At 38.1% G+C, this 21413-nt stretch overlaps 1 protein-coding gene across 4 annotated transcripts; it reads left to right on the top strand.

The window, feature by feature from the left end:
* The first annotated feature begins 97 nt into the window (after positions 1–97).
* Positions 98–8081, top strand: LOC110603848 (golgin candidate 1). Of its 4 annotated transcripts, none has more exons than XM_021741796.2 (20): positions 98–557; positions 1347–1427; positions 2066–2115; positions 2227–2862; positions 2971–3033; positions 3445–3522; positions 3652–3855; positions 4333–4389; positions 4525–4599; positions 4684–4755; positions 5073–5135; positions 5239–5337; positions 5761–5832; positions 6011–6079; positions 6580–6627; positions 6726–6821; positions 6939–7015; positions 7170–7314; positions 7393–7437; positions 7640–8081. In XM_021741796.2, exons 1-20 carry the CDS (start codon positions 530–532, stop codon positions 7709–7711), a joined length of 2130 nt encoding a protein of 709 aa, XP_021597488.1. In that variant the 5' UTR covers positions 98–529; the 3' UTR covers positions 7712–8081. The 4 variants fall into 4 exon arrangements, with proteins under 4 accessions (XP_021597488.1, XP_043807882.1, XP_021597487.1 ...); XM_021741795.2 differs by having other exon boundaries at positions 110–557; positions 5755–5832; XM_043951948.1 differs by lacking the exon at positions 98–557 and adding an exon at positions 564–966 and having other exon boundaries at positions 5755–5832.
* Positions 8082–21413: the final 13332 nt, after the last annotated feature.

Genomic DNA, 21413 nt, shown 5'->3' with positions numbered 1-21413 from the left:
ATACGACCTCCGGCCTTTTCCGGCGATCATGGGCTGAAAAATCTGTGTTCATAAGATCAATGGGCAGCGTGATATGGGCTTTTTCGTCCATTTACCGATGGATCTTCATAGCCCGTTAATGACAAGGACCTCTTGTTGCCCCAAGTGCCGATCCAGAAACAAATGCTCTCCCTGAATTGGACCTGATCCAATTCGACATTTGGATCTCCGCCCCTTGAGTGGCCTTCGGCTTATGGACTACTGTCCCGCCAGCACCAGAACGCAACTCCATTTCTTCAATTCTACTGCTGCTGATCTGATGCCTTATGATATACGCAAATCCTATGGTTCTTAGCTAACTACTCTTCATTTTTTAACAATTCTCGCACCGAAACCATTGCATTTCTTCAATTTTCCACTATTTCAATTCCATCTTGCACCAGCTAATCCAAAACTTGTCCGAATCGCTAATAAGAACGCTCATCAGTGCATGGAAGCTCCATCGATCCAAATTTAGGGCTTTCATTTTATTGGAGATTTTTTTTTATCAATGGCTTCGTGGCTTAAAGCCGCAGAAGGTTTGGATCTCATAGACTTCAATTTGTTGTTTTCTTTCAATTTTATTTCCTCGAGCATTCCTTCATGTGCTTGCGTTTGGAGGTCTAAGCTAGAGTTTCTATTGGCGAGAATTTCGGTGATGTGGTTTGGTGTTGAAATGTAATATGGCTGTGATATTTACTGTGTGACTTGTCTTCAAACTTGCACATCGCTTGGACTTCGACTAGCGCTATAGGAGACGGATTTAAGCTAGAATGTGGGAATACCGATTGGGATTGGGTTTACTCGGACTTGTTTTTGAGATGCGTTTGAATGCTTAGTTGGAGAAGAAGAAATTCATGATTTTTTTTTTTAATGGGTTCTTAGTTTTTAATCTTGAAGTAATGTACAACTGTTACCAAGTGATTGCTTGAAAGAGGTGAACTGAAGGTAACATCCTTGAGGTTTATATTGGCCAAATTTTTATCATAAATTCTGAGAATCTATATCTGCATCTACTGACCAGCATTTTTCTTAAATTTCTTATTTTAAGCATGTCAGTAGTCAAATTTTGGAATGAGTTGTCTTGTGTTATGGACTTTGGAGGACCACACCCCAAAAGCTAGCTATTGAGGTGGGAGAGCCCAATTACACTTAAACCCACATCGAAATCCCATGCTTTCAATGTGATATTGCAAGTCCCGTTACTTGTCTAACCAAGATCATATATTATATTGATAAGCAATTGCTACTCATATGAAAATACTGATCATTTCCCCCCTTTTATCCATTGATTTAAAAGGTATTATGTCCATTGCTGTTCTTGTCAGATTTGTTTGAAGTTGTAGATCGAAGGGCAAAGTTGGTTGTCAGTGAGTTGGCAGACGAGCATTCTGATTCTCAGTTGCCAGGTATGGATCTGCTATTGTTCATCCATCCCTTAGGTTTTTCTTAATATTAAACATTTGATCTGATATTTGGATGGTTGCATCACCTGATACTGTATACTGGCTTTTGTCAATTGATTGTCAATCTCTTGAGAATATTAGATATGATTAGTGCACTTGTGCTGTCATCATTCAGCCATAGAGGCTATTAACTTCATTGTTTCATGTCTGGTAGTGGCTTGGTGAGAAATTTCATTCCGCCAACTTCAAATTCTTACAAATTAGCATTGATAGGTGTGATTTTAAATTTTTAGATCAGTCTTACTTGCAGCTAAAGTTCTATTAAACTGAACCGTTCTAGCAATAATATTATATTTGGCCTTTTCAGTTCCTTTTAGCCATACATGATTAGAATGTTTCTTGGATACCTAAAATGCAGTTGAGTATTGACCAAGTACTTTAGCTATTCTATTGTTATCTTTCAGCAATTGTTCTGTCCAGCTTGAATTGCTAATATAAAGAAACTTAGTTGTGACATTTATGTCCGGTATTGACAGCATTGTAACATTCCTTGGAAAAGCAGTTACTAGTAACTGTTTTATAAGTGATGATATCTGTTACTTACCATTGTGTCTCTCTTTCTTTTTTCCATTTTTTTAAAGCTTCTAATGGGCAAGGATCTCAACCTAAGAGGGCAAAGCCTAAGACAAAGGTATGTGCCTGTATACCTACCTGTACCTTTAGCATGTGTTAATTTCAAAGAAATATGTTCTTGTTATACAAAGCCCTCGGATTATTTAAATTACAAATTGATTGTTTGCAGGCACAGAAGAGGCTATCCACAAATATACCCTCTCAAGCAAGTGCCACTACAGGGGAATTGACTAGTACAGAAACTTCAAAATTAGATGTATTGTCTGATAAAGATAGAGTTACTCTTTTGGTTGAAAATGATGCAGCCCCCTCTAGCAAGTTGATGCCGCAAACAGTCGCTGAACAGCAACAGAATATTGGCAAAGATGTCTCTAGCATTACATCATCAGAGAGACCATCAAATGAAGTTGTTAAAGATGATGCTGACCATGATAAAGTTCCTGTAACTGCTGTTGATGCAGATGTTACAACATCAGCTTCAAATGGTGACACTGTCAATGAGAAGGCTTCTGATGTTCCTGTAGAATGTCCTCCTTCCCCATTACCTGCCAAAGAAATAGAGGTTTTGGATGAAGACCGTCAAGACCATCCAATTGATGCTGAGATCAAGCTAAGGGATGCTGATGTTTCTTCAAATACTGACCAAGAAAGATCTCAGTCAGCAATTACTGATCCTCCTGTTAATGGTGAAACTTCACTGAAAGATGCTGATCTTAGCGCTGAACCTCTGGTTGATCAACTGAACCAGCAGCATCAGTATAAAGCTGATACTTCACCTATGAAAGTACAGGAACAACTTGATGAGGTAAATTGTCTAGTATGGGGATCATGTACTACAATTGCTCGTGGATATAGTAATCTTAAGCATTTGGTATCTAAGTTTTTCTGATTAGTTGCCTTAGTTGGTTTTCAGGCTCAAGGACTCCTTAAGACAGCAATTTCCACTGGCCAGTCAAAAGAGGCAAGGTTAGCACGGGTAAGCTGCAGCTGTTAATGCGTCCTTTTTTCACTAGACCATGGTTAGTTTTATTGGCATACCACCTCTTTGGTCAGCCACATGTTTGTTTAATTTTAATCCACTATCTAGTGTCAGTCCTCACTCCCTCTTTAAAAGGCCCTATGACACATATTCTAAGTCCTAACCTGCAGATTTGACATGAAATGGCCTGTTTGGTTAAAACAAAGTACAAGATATTCTAGTCTTTTGGATTACGCACCTTCCTTCAACTAAGTCAGTCATGAGATCAGTTCAAAGAAGTGTTTACATAAAATATTATCTTGGACCAGATAGGTTACTCTACTTGAACCCAGCACGACTTTTCCCTTTGAAGCAGTTTCTGGCCCTTTTCTTTTCTGCCTTGTTAACTTCCCTGCTATCAATGTTCAGGTTTGTGCTGGACTGTCAACTCGCCTTCAAGAATACAAATCTGAAAATGCACAGCTGGAGGAACTTCTCATTGCTGAGGTGAGATGATAAACCTTTGTCCTGTTATCAATCCTTATATAGTGAGGATATTCAAGCTTGTGCATATTTGCGCCTGACGTTATGCTATTAAAGCAGTTGTCTTTAATATTTGGGATACTGCCTTGACAGAGAGAGTTGAGCAAATCATACGAGGCTCGTATAAAGCAGCTACAACAAGATTTGTCTATATCTAAAAGTGAGGTGACCAGGGTAGAGTCAAATATGTTAGAGGCTTTGGCTGCAAAAAATTCTGAAATTGAGAGCCTTGTCAATTCTATGGATGCACTCAAGAAACAAGCAGCTTCGTCTGAAGGAAATCTGGCTTCATTGCAGGTTCGTTCCACTTTTTATCTTCAGGATAATGATGCATTATTTGCTCCCTTGCCTTGAGCAGTGTCTTGTCCGATCTGTTGTATTATGACTTTCTTTAGTCAACCATCAACTCTTTGCCACCCCCGGAGTAGGCTCAAATAGAAATATTAAGCTGTTTTTAATGTGAAAAGAATAAGCTTCAATCCATCTTTCAAGCCATTCCACTATCTCGTGTAAATATAACCTGCTGCTGACAATATCTTTTTACTTCTGAGCTATAGTTCCTTCTGCCGTCTTCCTCTTGCCAACAATTAGATACTCTAGCTTTATAGATGACAGCAAACATGTCAGTTAACTTGTTCTGTTTCTTTTAGTTTTGATATACACATTTGATATTTCATCATACTTGAATATCATTCTTCCTTCCAGGGGATTGCATTTTTTCTTTATTATATTAGTCTTAATCGAAGGCTTTGTAACACTTTGGTTGCTTTTCAGGCAAATATGGAGTCTATTATGAGAAACAGAGAACTAACAGAGACAAGGATGATGCAGGTAAACTGGTTGGTTCTTCCTCGCATTTATATTCTGTCATTTTTTTCTTGGCAAATAATTAAAAGGTTCTCTTTTTATTGTTGATTCTCATATTATGAAATATCATTATCATATTATGAAATATATCTTTATCAGGCACTTAGGGAGGAGCTAGCCTCTGTTGAGCGAAGAGCTGAAGAAGAACGTGCAGCACATAATGCTACCAAAATGGTTTGCTACATCAACTCAATCATCTAAAATATTTATTTACTTCCTGTTGCCTTTTCTGCTGATAATCTCCATTTGGTAAAATAGGCAGCTATGGAAAGGGAAGTCGATTTGGAGCATAGAGCTGTTGAGTCTTCCACAGCCCTTGCTAGGGTCCAGGTAATGCAATTTCAACCAAGGAAGATTATCAACTACCTCAAGTAACAAAGTCCTTATCTGAGTTACTATGTAATGTGACTATGTGAGGACTGATCATATATATGAGTAACTACTATTTTTCATCTTTCTTTCTCTCTCTACAATCTACATATATACATACATATAATGCTAGACTTTTGCTTGATCATCAATACATTATTTTTAATGACCTAATTATGAGGGATGTTCCTTATCTAGAGAATAAGTAGGAATTTTATAAACTTCATGTCTATTATTTCTACTGAGTACTCAATGTTGTTATTTGCCTCCATTTTCAGAGAATTGCTGATGAGAGAACAACAAAGGCAGCAGAACTTGAGCAGAAAGTGGCACTGCTTGAGGTGAATATAGACAGTGCTAACTCTTTTTTCTTTTCTTTTCTTTTCTTTTTTTTAATGAAAAACTGATGTATAATCACTGATACTTACCACTATATGCAATCAGTTTGAGTGTGCATCATTAAATCAAGAGTTGCAAGATATGGAAGCTCGCGCTCGTCGTGGACAAAAGAAGTCCTCAGAAGAGGCAAATCAAGTGATTCAGGTACCATTTCAAATCCAAGCTGCTCAATCTCAGACCATATTTTCAGACAACTATTTTTGGCACACTTTTAATTGGCCTTTCAGTGAAGTAATTTTACTGATAGGTATAATATTTTATAAAAAGATGACATTCTCCATTTATGGCATGCATAAGTTTTTAACTAATATTGTTCTGATGTATGCATTTCTGTTTTACATCTGTAGCTTTTCTTTTATCATGAGGTACACCATATTGTGATTGGCTTTTTTTTATGTCAAAGAGGTATCTCAAGTTAAAAATTAAATATCTTTCCCGCTAATTTTGAAACTTTATAAAATTTGTTAATTCTGTCATGTCTTATAGCATTACATAGGAATTATGCCACATCTTTATCTGTCACTGTGTCCACATAATGAATATAAACTGTAAAATGTGAAGATGCAGGCTTGGCAGGAAGAAGTGGAGCGTGCACGTCAAGGTCAGAGAGATGCTGAGGGCAAGCTTTCTTCTATGGAGGCAAGGTTCTTTTGTTCTTTGCTTTAAGTGTTGTCATTATCATCTCCATTGGCAAAATGCTGTCAGATCATATCTAATTTCATATAAATTTTGATGAATGAGCCTGTCTTCCTAATCATCGTAAGTTAAGCAGTTGACAATTTATTTTTGTGCCTATGATATATTTGTTTGATTGCAGGCTGAATTGCAAAAAATGAGGGTTGAAATGGCAGCCATGAAGAGGGATGCTGAACATTATTCACGTCAGGTAACCTGCACAGCTTCTTAGATTAGGAAATCCAACCTTTATTTATTCATTCATTTATTTCAATCAACAAATGTGTGATCATGATTTAAGTACCAGCCTTAAATGCTAGTAGCCATCTGACGAGGTAGAAGTACCAAATATTCTGTTATTTGCTAGTTTTATTGCAGTCTTAAATTGATCTCTTTATACATCTTCTGTATTTGGAGAAATTAGCCTCTGTCAGAAGAAGATTGGTTAAAAGGAAATAAACTTTATGATGTGGAAATATTCTTTTATGGAAGAATATTTTTCTTTGGATATGACACAACCGTCACATGGCAGATGATTAGTTCTATTGTAGAACATGAATATTCATGTATTCTTTGATTGGCTTGCATCATAAATCCTACAGAAGTGTTGACATTGTATACCATTTATTTTTATTATAAATAATTGCATACTATAGCTGCACTGATTATGTACTCCACCTGGATCTTATTTGTCATAGCTGCATTCTACAGGAGCACATGGAGCTGGAAAAGCGCTACCGAGAGTTAACTGATTTGTTGGTAATAATAATGTGGAATAATTTATCATTTACTGAGGTTTTTTTTTAACAATGATTTATGCCTGTTTCTCATGTTATTTTTAAACATCCATGATGCAGTACTATAAGCAAACACAGTTAGAAGCCATGGCTAGTGAAAAAGCTGCAGCAGAGTTTCAGTTGGAGAAGGAGGTAAAGCGGCTTCAAGAAGCACAGGTCTGTCCTTAAGTATTTAATGCTGCTTTATAAATAGCACTGACTTGGTCTACTTCTTTGTATGACATGTAACCAGAATATCTTTACTTTGTATATCTTACCATTGTTATTGAACAGGTTGAAGCAGAAAGGTCTAAAGTTTCCCGCCGTGCATCCTCATCTTGGGAGGAAGATGCCGAAATGAAGGCACTTGAGTATGTTTTTTCACTTCTTTCTGACTAAGTAGATGCACTTTATTATGTACATTGATATAAGTTGTGCTAGTTTCTGGGTTTTCACTTTAGCTTTCTCAGAGGCAGGAAATTTTCATTAAATGTATGAAACTTTCATATGTGGTAACATTTGCAGGCCTCTTCCTGTGCATCACCGTCATATGGCAGCAGCAACAATGCAGTTGCAGAAGGCAGCAAAGATATTGGATTCCGGGGCTGCCAGAGCCACAAGATTCTTGTGGCGTTATCCAACAGCTCGACTCATCTTTCTGTTCTATATGGTAAGAGGAGGATATATTGTATTGTAAGGATCATTAGATGTTTTGAATTGTATGATGACCATGAGAAATCAAATGCAGGTGTTTGTACACCTATTCTTGATGTATTTATTGCATCGCCTTCAGGTATGGATATTTTAGCCATGATTCAAATTTTGATTTTATGTTACTATTCCAAACAATCTGCCTTGTCTAGAAAATTATGTTGCTTTATTTAGATGGGAGTTTTTTTTCTCCCTCCAGACTCTGAAATTGAGAACTCTTGGTATCGCATTGATGTTATTATTATTATTTTTTAATTTTTAAAATTTTATTTTGCAATGTGAAGGAACAAGTGGATAACATTTCAGCTAGAGAAGTTGCAGAGTCTATGGGTCTTGCCAACCAAACTTTACCATGATACATGAAGTTGCTTCTAATCAAAAAAGCAAAAGCCTCATTTTTGCCTGCAAAAGGTTTGTGTAGCGTTCTTAAAGCAAACCATGGCTTGTGAATATCCAGCAAATAACATGGCAATACTGTTGAGAAGGAAAGTGAAAACCATCGTAGACTCGTTTGATTTTCATACAAGTCATTCGAAGAAACAGAGAAATTGGTGATGGTTAGAATAGCATATTGCTTGATGTGAAGGCACAAATTTATATGTGCATGCAAGTCTTGTGTGTTATTTTCATGGTCAATTTGGTGTGCCTGGGGATTTTACGATGGGAACCACCATGCTTGTAGATCCACACTTTTCTTCACGAAATGGAATATTCTTTTATTTGTAATTTGTCGATTACCTGCACCATGATTGATCCACAACTTTATGAGTTCCGAGACTTGTGCCTTTTTTTTTTTTTTTTTTTTTAAAAAAAATTACTACTATTCACTGGATAGTAATTTTATTTTAAAAAATATATTAAAATATTATGAAGATTTAAAAGATTTATTGGTTAATTATTTCATTAATTTTAACTATTAAATATTTTGATTTTGAAAAATTTATTAGATAATCTTTCAGTTTTTAAAAAGTCTATTAACATTTTAATATTGATGGTATTTTAATTTTGATAATAATAAAAATATCACTTAAATTAAATGGTTTTTATCCAAAATAAAAATTCTCCCAAATTATTTGGATTTCTTAAAATATTATTCGATGTTCCAAAGTAATAAATACTATCATGAATGGTGATTTCTTTTTTATTTGTATGTATTTCAAAGAATATTCTATTCAATTGATTTTTTTTTCCAATTAATTTTCTTATATGTCATGACAAAATCCAATTATTTTCCACTTATACAAATTTTATTTAAAAAGAAATTACAACCTTACATAATTTTATAATCTAATTTAAATTTATTTTTTATAAAATAAATCATTTATGAAGTAGGAAGTTAATCATGAATTGACTGTATTATAAAGTTAGTAACTAATAAATAATTTCATATTTACTTATATGTATATTTTATGATGATATAATATCATATTCACTGTATAATTGTGTTTTTTTAAAAAAAAAAAATCACTGTATAATTACTCCATACGAAAAGGGGGGTCACTCCTTCCTTTTCAATTTTACCTACAAACTTTACGTTGCAAAAAGATCAAATGAGTGGATAAACCCAACCCATTCAAATAGTTTTTCCATAGATAGGGACGCCAACATGCAGACTACTTCCTGACGAAGGCATCCAAAACGCAATTATTTTTATGAAAAAGAAGCATTCACTTCCTTTTCCCATGGAAAGAAAGAAAGAAACAAAAAACAAACACTACCCAATACCTTTCTTTGTCCTTTTTCTGGCAACTTTTTCCTTTTTTTATTTTATTCACTGAGCAAATAGAAGTAAAATAAGAAGAAAAAACATATTTAAAAAGTTATTTAATTATTTTGAATATTTAATATTTACTATATATTTGAACACTCATTTTATTCATACTGAATAATAAATTTTTAGATGTTAAAAGTAATTCTATGGTTTATAAATTATTATGATTTCAATTCAGATTATTTTTTATAATAAATATATTTAAATTTAATATTTATATTATTTTAAATAATAATATTAAATAGGTTAATAAAAATTTAAAGTGGAGAAAAGCAAGAGAGGAAAGAAATTTTAGAATGAGATTTATTCTTATTTTTTTTGTTTTAAATTATATAATAAAGTGTGATGCAATTTGTAAATCTACAAACCAAATCCACAATTTAAACAAGCAGGAATGAGAGTACAGTAAATTGTTAAGATGTTGAAAAGTAAGGTTTTTGTGTTTTCTATACTTTTGCTTTGTGTTGTATTTTAGATAAATTCAAATGAAGAGAGATGTTTTGGACAATCTGGAAATTTTTCATTGTTGAAGATACATTAAAATTTAAAGAATCTACATTTTTACCAAATGAATGAGGCTTGTATATTCAGTAATGGTATTCAAAGGTCAGCATTACTTCATCAATAATTGAAACGCTCATTAGGCATACGAGAGTGAGAAGCCATGAGAAGCCAAGAGTTCTACCTCAGTACCCCCTCAAATATTATTTTCGTTGGTTAGAGCCAAGGAGATCTAATACTCCATAGGTTTTCTTTGTGTAGATGGCGCTTGAAGAAAGATATATGATGGGAGTTTATTTTGTCTTCCCATTTGATAACATATAAAAAGCAATAACCGTTAAGATCGTGACACGTATACATGTGATTTGAAAGAGATAAATTAATCTGTCTATTTGTTCTAACTGAACCAAAGAAAGACCGATTTATAAGAGACTGAAGATCAAACCATTAGCACCCCTGACCTCCGCAATACCTAGAACAAGCAGGGCGACCTCTTCAATGCTCATACCACACATTAGAAATAAATATAAAGACCATCAACCCCAATGAAGGTCGTGCAGACCGGGCACAACTTGGTAAAACCAAAGCAAGTCAACCGACCTCCATCCGATAGTCGGCCCCTCTAGTCCACTCCGTAGTACTAAATATGCGTGCAGAAAGGCTACCCAGCTATCTAATGCACCTGCAAAGGGTATAGGCTCAATGGCTCAGTATTGATCAGTCATCTGGCAGTCTCCTGACATACCTGTCGTACCACGCCTCTATCCAATCTGATGTGACATAAAGTAGAAAATCAGAATATAAATATCCCAAAAACCCACCTCGCCTAGGGAGAGGCTGGATCAGAAAAAGAAAACTCTCTCCTCTCTCAAGCTCTAGCAGATTGACTCTCCTTAAAATAAAAAAGTTATCTAAAAATAAGGTCTCTCTCTTTAATACATCAACTGAGGAACCCCATCGGATAGAGACTCTCTCTTCTCTAGGAATTAAGGCCCAAAAGGAGTTAATCTCCCTCTCGTATACTCATAGAAGAATCCTCAAAATAAATGCCCTCTAGAGACTTTTTGAAGATATTTTACTATTTCATTTACTTTTATTTCCTCTTTATATTAAGGATCGAGATTGAGCGTCGGAGGGACTTCACCGTACATCCCCGGTGGACCTCTGACCATCTTTTCTATCTTACAGAACCTCTCTCTCAAGATCAAGTATGGAGGGGCCCAACGGAATCAATTTTGGATCAACAGTCAACCCATTGGATCGAATAGCTGCCAGGTGTTCACATCTAGACACCCTTATAGATCTTGCTTCATCAAGTGGCACCATCTATAGGAACACGAAGGAGACTATCATGTCGCTGGAGTTTCCAAACCAAACCTATTGAGATCCACATGGCAAACCAAGAAAAACTAATAGTCAAATAACAAGAAAGATGGAAAGAAAGAGATAGGGTGAAAAGACTAAGGAATTACCAGTTACATCTAAAAGCCACACGATGAAAAATCAAATAGAAAAAGACGCTGAGGTGAGAAGGAAGAGCAACCATAGAAAAGGAGTGACGTGCACGAATTACTCAATTTGTACAGTTACTTTCCTTAACTCAGACTATTTTTGTTATTATGAACTAGTCAAAAAAATTATAATTTTAGATAAAAGTCTTGTGTATGTGAACCCTAATATGATAAGTACACTAAAGAAGCTTAAAAGCTCCCATCTATGATTCATTTTAACATAAATCCATTGAGAAAAAGATTATTTGTTTAAAGCATACTGTATTATAATTTGAAAAGTGTGAAGTAATTTATGCATGAGAATACTCATTATATTCTTTTGAATCATATGAAATGATATAGTTGCACATAATTAATGATTGTAGTTAGTCAAACCATGAATCTAAAATATCTTACTATTCAAATTAATAACGGGTATTTTCGTTACATACACTTTGTGCAAATTTTTATTTTTCAAAAAAATTCAAAAGCAAGAGAAAGACTAAAGAATCGAGGCCAAGAGCTTGAAAATCACCCAAGGCAAAAATGCTAAGGAACAAACCCAGGACTAAAAAAGCCCGAAAATCTACCAACAAACCAAGGAGCTGGTCAAAGCTAAAAAGCCAAAAGGACAAGATAAAGCTAAGTACACTATACACTCAATGTTCATTGACAAATATGGCTCAATTAATAGCGCGTGTTCTCGCTATATATATATATGCATAGTATAAGTTATTATTTTGCAGATAAATTTCGAAAGTAAAAGAAAGGCTAATAAGCCTAAAATCGCCAGTAAGGCCACGAGTCTGAATCTTTGAAATCGTCAGTAAGGCTAAAAGTTTGAATCTTTGAAATCGCCAGTAAGGCCAAAAGTCTGAATTTTTGAAATTGCCAGTAAGATCACGAGCTTGAATATCGAAAATCATTAGTAAGACCACTAGCCTAAATCTTTGAAATCGCTAGTAAGCCATGAGCCTGAATCTCGAAAATCGCCAGTAAGGCCACGAGCCTGAATCTTTGGAATCGCTAGTAAGGCCATGAACCTGAATTTCGAAAATCGCTAGTAAGGCTAGAGCCTGAATATTTGAAATCACCAGTAAGACCACAAGCCTGAATCTCAAAATCACTAATAAGGCCACAAGTCTGAATCGAAAATCACTAGTAAGGCCATGAACCTGAATCTTTAAAATCGCCAGTAAAGCCACAAGCCTGAATTTCAGAGATCGCCAATAAGGCCGCGAGTCTGAGTCCTTGCTAAAGATGCCTGGAAGTTAATTAAAAAGCTAAAGAGCTCAAAACTAAAAATCAGGGCTAAAAGCCCATAAATGGAAAATATCAGGATAAAAGAGCCTAGGAGATGCGCAAGAGCAAAATGCTCGAAAGCGAACTAAGGGCAAAAGAGCCCAGAAGATATAAGAGTAAAAATGCTCGAATAAAAATTAGGGCTAATGCTCGGGAATGAAGTCAGAGCTAAGTGCCCAGAAAAATGAAAGAGAAAAAGCTTGGAAACACTCTAAGGGCAAAAGAGACCGGAAGCGCAATCAGGGCTAAGTGTCAAAAAAGATGAAAGAGCGAAAGTTTAAAAACACGTTAAGGGCAAAAGAGCCCGAAAGCGAAATAAAGGCTAAGAGGCCAAAAGCACAATCAGAGTTAAATGCCCAAAAAAATAAAAGAATGAAAGCTCAAAAGCACGCTAAAGGAAAAAGAGCCCGAAAGTGAAATCAGGACTAAAAGACCGGAAGCACAATCAGGGCTAAGTGCCCAAAAAAATGAAAGAGCGAAAGCTTAGAAACACGCTAAGGGCAAAAGAGCCTGGAAGCACAATCAGGGCTAAGTGCCTAAAAAAATGAAAGAGCAAAAGCTCAAAAACACGCTAAGGGCAAAAGAGCCTGGAAGTGAAATCAGGGCTAAGAGTCCGAAGCACAATTAGGGCTAAGTGCTGAGAAAGATGAAAGAGCGAAAGCTCAGAAACACACTAAGGGCAAAAGAGCCCGAAAGCGAAATCAGAGCTAAGAGCTCAGAAATGAAATCAAGGCTAATAGCTCAGAATCAAAGTCAGGGCTAAGAGCTCCGCATAAATAAAAGAGCAAAAATGCTCGAAAGCACGTTAAGAGTAAAAGAGTCCAGAAGCGAAATCAAGGCTAAGAGCTCGGAAGCACAATCAGGGCTAAGTTCCTAGAAAGATGAAAGAGCGAAAGCTCAGAAGCACGCTAAGGGCAAAAAAGCTCGAAAGTGAAATCAAATCTAAGAGCTTGAAAGCAAAATCAGAGCTAAGAGCTCGGAAACGAAATCAAGGCTAATAGCCCGGAACCGAAGTCAAGGCTAAGAGCTTAGTAAAAATAAAATAGCAAAAATGCTCATAAGCACATTAAGAGTAGAAGATCCTGGAAATAAAAACTCAGGGCTGTGAGCCTGGACTAAAACAAAAAGCCTAAAAAGCTTAAACAAAATTGGGACTAAAGAGCTTGGAGAATATAAAAAGCAAAAGTGCTCGGATAAAAATCTAAGTGCAACGACCCGAAAATCCGGACCGCTACCGGCGCTAGGATCCAGATCGGCATAAGGCCGCCGGGACCCGTAGCAAGCCTACTATGCATCCTGTACAGCTGGTATAATCCCAAACATAAGCCAACATTTCCATAAAACATTTAAAACTTTACCTTTTACCAGTTTGACCTGTGTATGCACTATGACTGAACTCATAGAACCCTTAGGGTCAGCATACCCTATGTCAAACTCGGTCCATCACATGTAATAACATAAAATAAAACTCATGTACAAAGGGATTATCCAACTCGGGCCAAGCACAATACTATAACTCTGAACATATAACATAATGTCATATTACAATATAACTCTTTTACATCCTTACATAACTTTACATTACATCATGTCCACTACTATTCTATTACATAAACATGTCCATGGACGTAACCTGCTGATCTCCTGACTATCTCTGACCCTGCAAACCTGGGGTTAGGGGAGAGGGGTGAGCTAAAAAGCCCAGTGAGCAGAAACCATAAAAGAAAACAGTTCATTTTAACGTATGCTATCATGGAATGCGTCACATCACAAATATATCACTTCAAGGATGAATCTGTCACCAATAGCCCTCTACATATCAATCTCGTACCATAACAAGTCAACAATACTCTATGCCAGGGGCGATACGGCCACGCCTGGACTCCATATACTCTATGCCAGGGGCGATACGGCCACACCTGGACTCCATATACTCTATGCCAGGGGCGATACGGCCACGCCTGGACTCCTCATCTCATATCATATCATACGTGTCATATCATATTATTCCATATCATGTCATAACATACTGAGGGCTAGAGGATCATCCAGTATCCATCCACATCATTGTCATCGTATTATGCAATGCATCACATTCGTGAATTCTAATGCAAACAACCTATTGCATAACATGGTATTCATGATGCATGAACATGCTTGAACATGCTGAAAACATTTGATTTAAAACATAAGGGTTAGTTCCACTCACCTCTGGCTAGCTCTGGACTAACTCTGAAGCAGCTAACACTGCTAAATACCTCGGTTCCTCGGGTCCGATCCTACACAGGTGGACTCCAGTGAGGTGCCAAACATACTCTAAACAACTCATAAACAACTACCCAAAAACCCCCTAAAGCATCACTTAAACATGCATAGAAAACACTCAATAAAAGGCTGGACATGGCACTTTCGGCGGCACCTTCGGCGGCCGAAAGTTCCAGACAGAGACGAAAGTCAGGCAGGTTCGGTGGCACCTTCGGCGGCCGAACCCTCTCTCCAGAGACGAAAGTCAGGCACTTTCGGCGGCCGAACATTACCTTCGGCGGTCGAAAGTCTGCTTTCAAGCCAAAACTCAACTTTCGGGGGCAAGGTTAGGCGGCCAATCTCTGCATCCTCAGGCAGGTTAGGCGGCCGAAACCACCTTCGGCGGCCGAACCTGAGTTCATCCAGAACTCAGCCTTTGTGCATTTCAAGCCTCCCAAACCTTCCATACACCCCAAAACAAGCACCCAACTTCTCAAACACATGCATACATCCTTAACCATGCACAAAGGAGCTCAAACAAGCTTAAACTCCCAAAAACAACATCTAAAGCATACATAGATAGTTTATGACCCACATAGGCCAAAACCACCAAAACAAACCAAACCTCACATACTCTCTCCCAATCATGCATACTCTCTCCCATAAGCTCAAGGGGCTTGAAAACAGTCCTAAACCCCAACACAAACATCACAAGAACATACATTATCATACATTGGGCATAAAACCCACATGAACCCTAACATGCATATCTACCCCATACTCAACCATCAAAACCTCTTAAAACTCACTTAAAACTTCATGAAACGTAAAAGAAAGCATAGATCCACACTTACCTCTTGAAGATCGAGGGTTTGTGCGAGCTCTAACTTGGAGATGGGAGGAAACTACTCCTTGGGTCTCCAAGCTCCCAAAACTTGATCTAAGCTTGAAAACTCTTCAAAACAACCATGGAACTCATAAAAATATGAAGGAGATAAAGAAAAACATGAAAATGACCAAAGGAGGGCATGAACACACCTGAGCTCGAGAATGGGGAGAAAACTCGCCCATTTTCGGTCTGAGGGGCTTTTATAGGTGGCCAGCCAAACCTCCTTCGGCGGCCTAACGTGCATGCGAAACATCCCCATGTTCGGCGGCCGAACTTGAGGTTCGGCGGCCGAACCTGGTTTGTTCAAACATAGCTTTCGGAGGCCAAAAGCACTCCCGAAACCTTCCCATGTTCGGCGGCCGAACTTCACCTTCGGCGGCCGAACCTGGCAAAAACCTCTTTGGTCTTTTATTTTCAAAACTCACTTCTTTTTCATTTAAAACCATGAAATCAGTAAAAATCATTTTAGAAATCACATTTTACCCCTCTAGAAGACTCTGGCATCATCAAAATTCCATATTCCAACGGAGATTCCGCCGGAAGGTAGGGATTCCGATGCCAGAATCTAGCCGGGTATTACACTAAGCAACAAAAATCCAGAAGACGCTTAAGCGTTAAAAGCTTGAAATAATGTGAAGAGCCAAAAGAGCTTGGCATAAAAATACAGGGCTATGAAAGCTCGGAAGAAGTGCAAGAACAAAAAAACTCAGGCATAAGAATAGTCAGGGCTAAAAGCTTGAAATAATGCAAAGAGCCAAAATAGCTTGGGCATAAAAATAATCAGGTTTAAAGATTCCGGAATAATATGTAAAGGTTTAAGAGCTTGGACGTAGAGTCAGGAATAAAAAAAGCAAAAAATAATATATGAAACTAAAAAACTTAGATGAAAATCAGAGCAAAAAGCCCGGTAAAGAATTGAAGCAATCGTGGAAAATACTCAAGGCTAAAAATTCTGAAGATGATGTAAGTGCTAAAAGCTCACAAAAACAATTCTGTAATACCCGGCTAGACTCCGGTATCGGAATTCCTACCGTCCGGTGGAATCTCGGATGTCGAAAACCTCTAGAAGGGTAAAATCATGTTTTCATAAAATGTTTTAATGTATTTTATGATTTTAAGTAGGAAAGAAATTGAGTTTTGAATGAAAAAGACCATGGAGGCATTTCCAGGTTCGGCCGCCGAACATGGGATAGTTTAGGGGGGCAAGTTAGGCTTCCGAAAGTGGTTCAGGTTCGGCCGCCGAACTTGCATGAGTTTTGGAGGCACTTTAGGCTTCCGAAGGTGGTCTGGCCAGCTCCTATAAAAGGCCCCCATGGCCGAAACGGGCGAGCTTTCTCCCCTATTTTCGGCCAATGGTGAGTCCATGCTCTCCCATTGTTGGTTTTGTTGATTTTCCTCAAATCTTTCAAGTTTTAACGAGTTCTAACTTGGTTTTGAAGAGTTTTGGAGCTAAGATCAAGTTTTGGAGCTTGGAGACCCAAGGAGCTAAATTTCTCCCATCTCCAAGTTAGGATCGTTTCTCCTCTAAATCTTCAAGAGGTAAGCTTCGATCCTACCTCCCTTGTATGTTTTAAGCAAGTTTTGAAGGGTTATGGGGTAGAAATGCATGTTTAGGTTAATATTGAGTTTATGGTTAATGTATGATGTATATGTATGTTTGATGTGTTTGTTTTGGGGTTTAGGTTAGTTTGGAACCCCTATTTGCTTATGGAAGTATGTATGCATGTTTTGGAAGTGTTGGTTTTGAGTTGGATGGTTTGGGAGGCAAATGTGCATTGAATGGCTGAGTTCTGCCACTTTGGAAGAACTCAGGTTCGGCAGCCGAAGGGACTTTCGGCCGCCGAACCTGCCTGTGGAGGCAAGCCTTTGGCTGCCGAACCCCTCCCTCGAAAGTGGACTTTCAGCTCTGGAAGGGAGTTTCGGCAGCCGAAGGTGCCGCCGAACATGCATGAGTTTCGTCTCTGGAAGGAACTTTCGGCCGCCGAAAGTGCATGACTTTCGGCTCTGGAGGGACTTTCGGCCGCCGAACCTGCCGCCGAAAGTGCCCTGTTCAGCCTTCCTTTGCATGTTTTCTATGATTGTTTTAAGGTGTTTTAGGGGTTTTTGGGGAGTATTTTAGAGTCATGTTCTTGTATGTTGGTCCCTCATTTGAGTCTACCTGTGTAGGTTCGGACCCAAGGAACCAGGGACCCCAGCAGTGAGCTAGCTACCTCAGAGTCAGCCTAAGGTGAGTAGAATAACTCTTTATATTACAAAGTAAATAAATAAATTTGAGCATGTTCATGCATCACGATTGCCATGAGATATATTAGGTTGTTGCATTAGAATTCACGAATATGTTGCATTGCATATTATGTTGTTGATGTGGATGAACATTAAATGATCCATTAGCCCTTGTATGAAATGATATGGTATGATTCGATAATGATACGGTATGGAAGTCCAGGAAGACCCATTCTACGTCCCTGGCACTATGTAAGAGAAAGTCCAGGAAGACCCATTCTACGTCCCTGGCACATTGGAATGTTATGACATGTTATGTAAGGGAAAGACCAGGACCCATTCTACGTTCTGGCACTATTGGATTATGTAGAGGACTATTGGTGACAAGTTCATCCTTAATGTGATTTGTTTGTGATGTGATGCATTTCATGAAAGCATGAACTTTTAATATAATATTTTATTATTCTGTTCACTGGGCTCTAGTAGCTCACCCCATTCCCTTAATCCCCCAGGTTGCAGGTACGGGATAGAATCAGGAGGTCAGCAAGAATAAGAAGTCATGTTATATGTAATAGGTAGATGTGGACATGAAAATGATGTAATGTAAAGTATAAGTACAGTAATGTAATGTATTGATGTTTATGAAGGTTTAGAGTTGTGCTTGACCCTAGTATGTTGTTAATCCCTTGCTAGTACATGGTCTTTTTAATGAAACGTTTTAATGATGTTTTATGTAACGACCCGAAAATCCGGACCGCTACCGGCGCTAGGATCCAGGTCGGCATAAGGCCGCCGGGACCCGTAGCAAGCCTAACATTCATCCTGTGAACCTGTTTAATCCCATACATGATCAACACATACATAAACATTTTGGACTTTTCCTCACATTCATTCATTCTTTCATTCATTCTTTTATTCATTCACCAAACTCAACCTGTGCATGCACTAAACATACACATAGTCATAAACATTAACTCCTCTTTGGAGTCTCACATTGCCCCAATGGGGTGACATAACATGTATTGAGTTTGGTTACATAAGCATTAAAAAAATCATGTATTCAACGGGATAACAATATACTAGGGTCAAGCACAACCATAACCTCAATAGACATCATTACATTACATTTCTATGCTATACTTTTACATGATTGTACTTAACATAACATATCACCATTTATCATGTCCACACTAGCTATTACATGACCATGACTTCATTACTCTTGCCGACCTCCTGGTCTACCCTGTACCTACAAACCTGGGGGTTAAGGGAGAGGGGTGAGCTACTAGAGCCCAGTGAGCAGAATAATAAAACATAGTATTTAAAACATATGATATCATGGAATGCATCACAACACAATCGTTTCACATCAAGGATGAACTTGTCACCACTTAGCCCTCCATACAGTCTAATCATGCTAGGGGCGTAGTGCAGGCACATATGGACTTCCATAGCATAACATACATATCCATTCATGCCGGGAGCGTAGTGCAGGCTCACCCGGACTTCCATAGTCTATCATATCATACCATATAAGGGCTAATGGATCATTCAACATTCATCCACACCAACAACATAATGTGCAATGCGACATATTCGTGAATACTAATGCAAGTACCCTAATATATCTCATGGCATTCATGATGCGTGAATCATGCTAAAACGTTCATTATTTACTTTGAAAACATAGAGAGTTATTACACTCACCTCTGGCTAGCTCTGACAAGACTCGAAAGCAGCTATCTCACTGCTGGGGTCCTCGGTTCCTCGGGTCCGAACCTACACAGGTGGACTCAAATGAGGGACCAAACATCTATGATCATGACTCTAAAATACTCCCCAAAAACCCCCCCAAAACATCTTAAAACAATCAAGAAAATCATGCAAAGGAGAGCTGAACAGGGCACTTTCGGCGGCAGGTTCGGCGGCCGAAAGGCCCTCCAGAGCCGAAAGTCATGCACCTTCGGCAGCACTTTCGGCGGCCGAAGGTTCCCTTCAGAGAGGAAACTCATGCATGTTCGGCGGCACCTTCGGCGGCCGAAAGTCATCTTTTGGGGGCAGGGTTCGACAGCCGATTTATGCTACCACAGGCAGGTTCGACGGTTGAAAGAACCTTCGGCTGCCGAACCTGGTTTCTCCCAAAAGGGCAGAAACTCAGCTCAACACGCATAAACGCCTCCTAACACATTCAATCATGCATTTTCCTATTCTACAACATGCATACACAAGCATACAAGCTCCTAGGGACTTCAAACTATCCTAAACCCCAACTACAACACATCAAACAACCCACATTGTTTATAAACATACATAAACCCATAAACATAACAATAACCTATATATACATTTCTACCCCATAGATCATCATAAAACTAGTTTAAAACATGCGAGAAAGGTTGGATCTAAGCTTACCTCTTGAAGATCGAGAGGAAAGACGATCCTAGCTTGGAGGTAGGGAGAAATCCACTCTTTGGTCTCCAAGCTTCCAAACTTGCTCTTTTTGCTCAAATCTCTTCAAATCAACATAAAGCTTGTTAAAACATGAAAGATTGGAGGGAAAACATCAAAAACGAACCGTAGGAGAGCATGAACTCACCGTGGCCGAAAATGGAGAGAAAACTCGCCCGTTTCGGCCATGAAGCTCTTATATAGGGCTGGCAGACCACCTTTCGGCAGCCGAACGTGCCCCCACATCTCATGCAAGTTCGGCGGCCGAACCTTTGAGATTTGCGGAAGCCTAACTTGCCCCCCTAAACCATCCCACGTTCGGCGGCCGAACCTGAAAATGCCTCCTTGGTCACCTTTCATTCAAAACTTAATTTCTTTCTTGCTTAAAACCATAAAATACATGAAAACATTTTATAAAAACATAATTTTACCCTTCTAGAGGTTTCCGACATTCGAGATTCCACCGGACGGTAGGAATTCCGATACCGGAGTCTAGCCGGGTATTACATTTTATGTAAACCAAGCTTAATGTATGATATGTTACCCCATTGGAGCATTTGATGAGGGCTCCAATGTGGGGTTTTATGATTATGAGTTGTGCATGCACAGGTTAAGTTTGGTAAATGAATGAGAAAATTCAAAATTTTTATGCATATGTTTGATCATGTATGGGATTAAACAAGTATACAGGATGTATGTTAAGCTTGCTACGGGTCCCGGCGACCTTAAGTCGATCTGTATCCTAGCACCGGTAGCGGTCCGATTTTCGGGTCATTACAAATTCGGCCATACAAAAGTCTAGGAGGTCTTTTCTAAAAAGAATACAAGTTGATACTAAGAGAAAAAACAAAATATATCACGACCTTTTGAAATTCTCAAACATAGACTAAAGGTCCCATACAAGAACTTACAATAGTTTTCATTACAACCTTTATCAAAACAGTTTGTTTATTATCTCTTTCATTTACATGAACCTAAAGTCTTTATCTCGACATGCCATCAGCGCTAAGTCAAAACATAAATATCCTGCCGACCTAACAAAACTTTAAGATTTCATATAAATGATAGGGCTGAATAGGCCCCTTAAGAAAAATCTAAATAGAAGAGCAAAAAAATAAAATATCAAGCTGCAAATAAAGAAACAGTTCTCAATAATAGAAGATGTGTTATAAAAATTAAAAGACATAAAA

The sequence above is a fragment of the Manihot esculenta genome, chromosome 16 (assembly GCF_001659605.2).
Source record: "Manihot esculenta cultivar AM560-2 chromosome 16, M.esculenta_v8, whole genome shotgun sequence".
In the NCBI taxonomy this organism is placed as follows: domain Eukaryota; kingdom Viridiplantae; phylum Streptophyta; class Magnoliopsida; order Malpighiales; family Euphorbiaceae; genus Manihot; species Manihot esculenta.
Note: the sequence above shows the minus strand (reverse complement) of the source record. Positions and strands in the feature narration are given on the sequence as shown.

Bases quoted from the DNA above. Each gene is read 5' to 3' on its own strand.
- LOC110603848 (XM_021741795.2), top strand. From the start codon at position 530: ATGGCTTCGTGGCTTAAAGCCGCAGAAG. The intron at 1,428-2,065 runs GTATGGATCTGC...ATTTTTTTAAAG, and splicing joins TTCTGATTCTCAGTTGCCAG to CTTCTAATGGGCAAGGATCT. The intron at 5,338-5,754 runs GTACCATTTCAA...TAAAATGTGAAG, and splicing joins AGGCAAATCAAGTGATTCAG to ATGCAGGCTTGGCAGGAAGA.